The sequence below is a fragment of the Oryctolagus cuniculus genome, chromosome 8 (assembly GCF_964237555.1).
Source record: "Oryctolagus cuniculus chromosome 8, mOryCun1.1, whole genome shotgun sequence".
Classification (NCBI taxonomy): Eukaryota; Metazoa; Chordata; class Mammalia; order Lagomorpha; family Leporidae; genus Oryctolagus; species Oryctolagus cuniculus.
In genome coordinates, this window is record NC_091439.1 from 112,796,810 (window position 1) to 112,804,002 (window position 7,193).

The 7,193-nt window shown below is 46.1% G+C and overlaps 1 protein-coding gene across 1 annotated transcript; it reads left to right on the forward strand.

Moving 5' to 3' along the window:
* Positions 1–3,078: 3,078 nt before the first annotated feature.
* LOC138843293 (neutrophil antibiotic peptide NP-5-like) lies at positions 3,079–6,601 on the forward strand. Its single transcript, XM_070047101.1, has 3 exons — positions 3,079–3,148; positions 5,511–5,695; positions 6,273–6,601. The coding sequence occupies exons 2-3, from the start codon at positions 5,524–5,526 to the stop codon at positions 6,386–6,388; spliced, it is 288 nt and encodes a 95-aa protein (XP_069903202.1). The 5' UTR covers positions 3,079–3,148; positions 5,511–5,523; the 3' UTR covers positions 6,389–6,601.
* Positions 6,602–7,193: the final 592 nt, after the last annotated feature.

The following is a 7,193-nucleotide window of genomic DNA, read 5'->3' on the forward strand; positions in this document are numbered from 1 at the left end:
TCCCTGGAATGGTTCTGGGAGTTCATAAAGAACTGGGGCAGCTTGACTGTATATTATCAAAGACTGCTACTGATGCAGCCACTGCTTTCTTATATATTAACACAGAATTAAGCCAGGAGTGGGAAGCGGTGCTACAAAATAGAGCTGCTACTGATTACCTGTTGCTTAAGGAATATCATTGGTTGTCAAATGTTTCCTACTTTTTATTGTTTTAATATTATTGATATTTCTAATCTGATTCAAAAATGAATTAATAAAACTCAACCAGATGTATAAAACATGAATATTTCCCCAAAATGATGGCATCTTAAAGGCTCTTGGTTAGTTTAGATGCTGTCTTTCCTAAGGCGTTTTATCATTATCCTGTTGGCTTGCTTGTTTGGACCATGCACTCTCTCTGGTATTTCTGCTCTGGTTGCTTGGGATTTCCTGGTCCTTCAAAAACAAATAAAAAAGGATTAGATGTAGGGGAAAGACTGCAAAAGGGTCTTCAGTGAGACCACAATATGCTGAACATGAGGCATGGCTGTGGCAGTTTCTGCCAAAACTCTCAGTGAAGGCATACCTTCCTGCTCCATGGTGCAGCAGCAGAAATAAGAGTTACTTATTAATCTGGAAATTAGAATGAACAAACTATTTCAGGCAACTTTAGCAGAATAAAAATAAGAAACACTGATCTAAAGGCTAGCCTGACTTTGACACTGGAGTCTCAAGATGGTTTGCTCACCTGCCTGTTTTTCCTTTGCTAGGATTAATGAAGATGTAGAACCCTGATTGCTGAATTGCTGTGTAAACCCCGAGTATAATAAAAGGTGCTGACTGAGAGCTATTTGGGGATGCTGTTCTGAGGAAGTTTTGTGTCCCAGCTCATCATTTGTGAAACTCAGCACATCAGTCATCATAATGCTCAACCCGGAGCACATCACAGCTTTCCATTTGAGAAAGTGACCCGTACTTGGGTGCCACTGCTTCTGATGAAACCAATTTAACCCACGAGGTTGTTGGTGTATATGACAACATCTCAGACCACAGTGCTCAGCCCAGAAAGTCGTTAAGGGAAATAATGGTCTCATTGCAACCCGGGACATCAATGAATCTCACTTTGACTTCACAATGAATTACCTGTTCTTGCTGGTGCCAAGCAGATGTACCTTGGCAAGCCACTAACTCATGCATGGTACCTCTTCCCCTTGCCATGATGCTTCTACATCCCTCACAGATGATAAGAGATTGGTTCTTTCCTGAGATCCTAATTACCTTCTTTGCAGCCTAATTAACTCTAATCCCACCGCACGGAAAACACAAGGTCAAATCGCAAAACTGGACTTGCTACCCACAGTGTCCCTCTCTCTTGCCTGGTGGAGAAACACCTTTGGGTTTCAGTGAGTACTGCTGTGTGCAAAGAGGCTGTGCCCATTACAGCTTCTGTTGTCTATTGATGGTTACCATAACCATGGGGGCTTCCCCATATGCACACAACACGACTTCTTGTACCTTCACACACTTTCACCAGGTCTCTACAGGTGACCACTAAATCCCTAGAGCCTAACAACATCACCTGATTCTTGCTGCACCCAAAATCCCCCAATTTGCCTATTTGCTGGGCTGAGACTATGTCCACTTCCTCTAAGGCTGAATTTGCTGAGTCCACCACATGGCATAAATTTACTGTCCCCCTGGCATAAGAGCTTACCCCAGAGATCCAGCACAGCCACCCCTGTTACTAGCCTTGAGACACCTCAAGTCTCCTTGGTTTGGAGGGGGACACTTTATTTCTCAGGAGTTACTGCCAATCCACAGATGATACCTCCCAACTTCCATAAAGACCAGAGTCATCCTGAGTTTCTATCTTTTGTGCAGAAGATGGAGTGAGCAGTCTCATAACCAATTTGACTGATGAGACAACACCTTTGGTGCCATTGCTGTGGTCATGATCTATTCAATATACCCAGGTACAATATACCCAGGTGTTCACCAATATCCCCAACTTCCCAGATTTGATTCACATTCATGGGTAGAATCTAGGTCCTGGTGAGGCTGATGGGAAACTGGAATTTTCAACCGAGTTCCCCTAACAAGGAATACACTATAAAGTGTAAGTCTGTATCGAGAGAGGAGTTGGGTGGGGTTCTTGTCTTCATGCAAGAAAGAATTCAGGCATGAGAAGAGAGCAAAATAGTAAGGTTTTACTGGGGACAGGGCATCCATCAGAATGGAAGGGACAGAGAGAGTGCACAGTCACTCAAACAGGGGGAAGTGAGGTTAGGTGGTTAAATGGAGGGAATGCACCTGGCAGGCCAGGCAGGCTGCTCAGTGGAAAGCTGAGAAAGCTGAGCATGCGCTGTCTTTTTCAAACTGAGATTTATAAGGGAAGGGTCCGGTCCATGTCTGCCATTTCTCTTTACCTCTCCACTTCCTCCTCCAGGATAAAGGGTTTGCTGAGTATAAATTAGGAAATTCCTTTCCCAGTTTGGGGAGCTCTCCTGGACTGGGGCAGAGGAGCTTCCCTGGGGTGCCTGCCTTGAAAGAAAGAGATAATGGTTTTATTGCTCAGTGTTATCAGGCCAGGTGATCTAGCTGGTCCTCAGAAGAGAGAATTCTCCTTGGGGAAAGCTGGAAAGTTACCAGGATCTGGACAGGACTTTGAACTGTAGATGCTGGGCTGTTTCCAAAGTAAGCTTCTGCAGTTGCTGGTTGCGCTCTCTCAGGCCCTTCTCCTACAAGTGGGCTAATATCTAACCTCCTACCCAATAGGTCAAGGGGCTCCAGCAGACCGTTATAGTTCTTAGCTCTAAGAGATTCATCCCGGGCAATGGCCTAGGCATTGCAGAATCAGTTGTGCTAGGAATACTGAAGAAGCAATAGCGATTGCTGCCTGGGCCTGGGAAAGACTGACCAAGGCAGATGCGAAGTTCTCTGCTAAGCCCTGTTTTACCCCAGCTTCAAATCAAACTGCCCAAATGTCCTTGCCCCAGAGTTGTTTGAATTGCCCAATAGGAAGTAATCCTGAGAAATTAGGACATCTCACCCAGGACATCCTTAAATAGAAGTCCTGTGCTCCATGTGTGTAGTGGCTGTTGCCCCAGTTGGCTAGGATCAGCGACTGCTGCCTGCCCCTCTCTGCTCATCCCACATAGCCTGAGGATCTGTAAGTACTGAAGAGCTCTTGACCCTCACTTTTTGGATGTGCCATTGCAGCCCAGCTTCAGTCTGACTCCTTAAAATGAGTTTGCCCTGGAGGAACCCACGCATGTGGACTCCCTGCTGGGGCCTCTTCTGTCTGGGCCTGTGGTGGCTGCTGGGGACTGCTGGTGAGTTAAAAGAGAAATTGGAAAGCAAGTTAATAGAGAAGCTTGAAATGATTTGTTCATACAAACACATGCTGCAGGCTGCCACTGTGGCGTAGCAGGTAAAGCTGCTACCTGCATTGCCAGCATCTCATGAGTGGCAGTTTAAGTCCTGGCTGCTCCTCTTCTGATCCAGCTCTCTGCTATGGTTTAGGAAAGCAGTTGAAGACAGCTCAAGTCCTTGGACCCCTGTACCACATGGGAGACCCAGAAGAAGCTCCTGACTCCTGGCTTCAGATTAGCAAGTCTTCAGATCAGCGCAGCTCCAGTCATTGAGGACATTGAGAGTCATCCAGCAGATAGAATATCTCTCTCTCCATCTATCTCTTTCTCTCTCTCTCTCTCCCTCTATCTATATCTCTCTTTCTCTCTCTCTGCCTCTGTCTCTCTATAATTCATTCAAACAAATAAACAAAATCTTTTTTAAAAAAAGAACACGTGCAATCAATGTTTCCATTGAAGATCATAATACCTTCTTCGGGCCTTCATTATTTATTTATTTATTTTTAAAGATTTTATTTATTTGAGAGGCAGAGTTGCAGACAGGGAGAGGGAGACTGACAGCGGTCTTCCATTTGCTGGTTCACTTCCCAAAAGGCTGCAGTGACCAGAGCTGGGCCTTCCCAAAGTCTGGAACCAGGAGTTTCTTGCAGGTCTCCCATGTGGGTGCATGGTCTCAAGCACTTAGAACATCTTCCACTGCTTTCCCAAGCCATTATCAGAGAGGTGGATCAGAAATGTAGCAACTGGGATACAAACTTGCACCCATATGGGACACTGGTGTGAGAGGCAGAAACAACACACTATGCCACAATGCTGGCCCCACATTCTTTTACTTTAAAAGATGTATACTGAGATACTTGGTCCACTAAAATACTTTTTTATATAATTATTTATGAGAGAGAGAGAGAGAGAGAGAGAGAAACCCTCCCAACCAATCATCACTCATCAAAAGCCATGAAATGCTGGCATTGGGCTAGGCTGAGGACTGGAGTTGTGAACTCATTCTAAGTCTCTCATATGGGTATCTTGGACCCAGAACACTTAAACCATCATCTATGGCTTCCTGGGGTTTGAGTGACAGGAGCCTGTAATCAGGGTAAGTGGATCTCAAAATTCGGCTCTTCAGTGTGGGATACTGGATTCCCAACCGAAATCTTAAACACTGGACCAAATGTCTGACCCTTGTTGCCTACTTACAATCAGGTCATATGTTTTTCGTTATTGAGTTTTACTTAGTTGTTTCCATATTTTGGTTGTTAGCCTTATCCTTGAATGGTTTGCAGATATTTCCAGTTGTTTCCTGGTTTGCTTCTCACTCTGCTGATTATTCCTTTGCTCCACAGAAGCTTCACAATCCTATTCGTCAATTTAACTTCACTGCTAGGACCATTGCCAAGGAATCATTGTCCAAATCCAGGTCAACAGCTTCAACTCACTGAGGTTGTCTAGTAGGCCTATGGTCTCAGGCCTCCAGTGTTCGTTAAGTAAATTTTTAAAATATGATTTGAGATGAGGATCTAGTTGTATAAATATGTGAAGTCATCTGATTGGGACACACTTTAGATATGCACAAAATAAATTATCACTCAAGAATAAAAATAAAAGTGGGAAAAATGCTTGTAACCTTAGATTAAATATTGTGCTGGTACCCTCTACACACTCTGGCCAGCAGGAGCCTCCTCACCTCTTTAACCTGAAAGTCCTCCTTCACAGCAATGGCCAAGCCCTAACACAGCAGTGACCACCTCTCTTCTCACTGGGGTGCAAGTCTGGGCTGAGAGCTCAGACCCCCAGAGCAGCAGGGCCCATCTGCAGAGAGAGGACCATTTGTTCCCTCATCTTAGTGAATGGAAGCACTGCTTCTTTTCCATCTTGAATTTGAAAAGGTAAATATTCAAACAACAGAAACAGGAATAGATGACAGGTTCCCCTTCTAATTATTAGTGTCAGCCAAGAAAGGCAGTGAGCGACCACACCTGTGATACGGTGCAGCTGCCAGAGAGAGGAGCATCATGGGACCTAGAGGACAGCAGCCCTCACCCTGCAGATCAGCGCACACCTTCCCTCATGCAGGCTTCGTCTCCGAGGCTCCCCTAACAGACCTGTGAACACAGGCTGACTCCTCACCCCACACCCACACCCTGCTCTCCCCTCCTGCAGGTGCCTCCCAGCCATGAGGACCCTCGCTCTGCTTGCTGCCATTCTCTTGGTGACCCTGCAGGCCCAGGCTGAGCTCCACTCAGGGATGGCTGATGACGGTGTGGACCAGCAACAGCCCCGGGCACAGGATCTGGACGTGGCCGTCTACATTAAACAGGATGAAACCTCCCCTCTTGAAGTTTTGGGTGAGAGATGCAGCATAGCAGAGCTGCAGAGACTCCAGGGGAGGAGACTCCAGGAGTCTGGGCGAGCAAGTAGATGATGTTACGTAACCTCCCAGACCCCAGATTTTCTCCACTGTAAATAGAACACTGGAAGTCCAAATGAATCTGACACTTTCTGCACAGACTATTGAATGGGAGAGATGTGCGTGTTATTCTGCAGGTTTAGCACATGGACAGACAGATTCACAGTATTTGTTTCTGTATCTAAATGTGTAGAATTCATTGTAAAGAGAATTTGAACCCTTTATAATAGAAAGTTTAGAAACTGGAGCCAGGAGCAAGGCTGTGCTGAAGTGCAGGTGTGATGAGGGCACAGCACATAGAAGTGAAGGCATGTGAATGGGTCTCAGGTTCTGTGTGACCAGCACTTGCTGTGTGTAATTGTTCTTATTGGAGGGACTGTCCATGCTAATTGCTACTCTGCAGCCAACCTAATGAACACACTAGACACACAGCAAGATTCTGCAGGTTGCCCTTTGCCACCCTGACTGACTCTATGCTCAATGCTCAATGCCTGATGCTCCCTCTGTGTCCACAGGTGCAAAGGCAAGGGCCATGTGTGTTTGCAGACGATACCTTTGTGAGTCTGGGGAACTTTTCGCGGGGTACTGCACAAAGAGTGGAATCCGCCTCTCACTTTGCTGCCGCCGCTGAACATCAAAAACAGAGAAGAAAAGAGTTCCTTATTTGCTTGAGATCTCGAGGGGAAATGTTATGACTCCTGTGCCACGTCCTTTCCTTTCCTACCCAAAAAAAGAGCTTATAGTGAATATTCAGTGCTGTTGCCCTTGATGCTCCTCTCTATGTTAGTAATGGCTCTTGGAAGAGCAAGCTCTAAAATCATAAACCATTTTACATAAGACACTGGCTCCAGGGTACAGGTTGGATTTATTTGAACTCAGACTTCAGGCAAAAAGTGATCAGAAAACCCCAACGTGGTTCTCATCTCTCTACAGACGTTATTTCCTCTTCCCACTGCCTTCATTCAAATAAGCTCCACTCCCAAAGACATTTCCCATGTGTATGATTGAGCAATTGTTACCAGCTATCCTTCATGAAAAACCACCATCCTCTTATCCAGGTTGTAGGATTTCTATTGAAAAGACCTAGACAAGTCCCCAGGCTAGCGCCACGGCTCAGTAGGCTAATCCTCCGCCTGTGGCGCCGGTACCCGGGTTCTAGTCCCGGTTGGGGCGACAGATTCTGTCCTGGTTGCTCCTCTTCCAGTCCAGCCCTCTGCTGTGGCCTGGGAGGGCAGTGGAGGATGGCCCAAGTCCTTGGGCCCTGTACAGGCATGGGAGACCAGGAGGAAGCACCTGGCTCCTGGCTTCAGATCGGCCCAGCACCAGCTGTAGTGTCCATTTTGGGGGGTGAACCAACAGAAGGAAGACCTTTCTCTCCGTCTCTCTCTCACTGCCTGTCAAAAAAAAAAAAATATATATATATATATATAAATCCC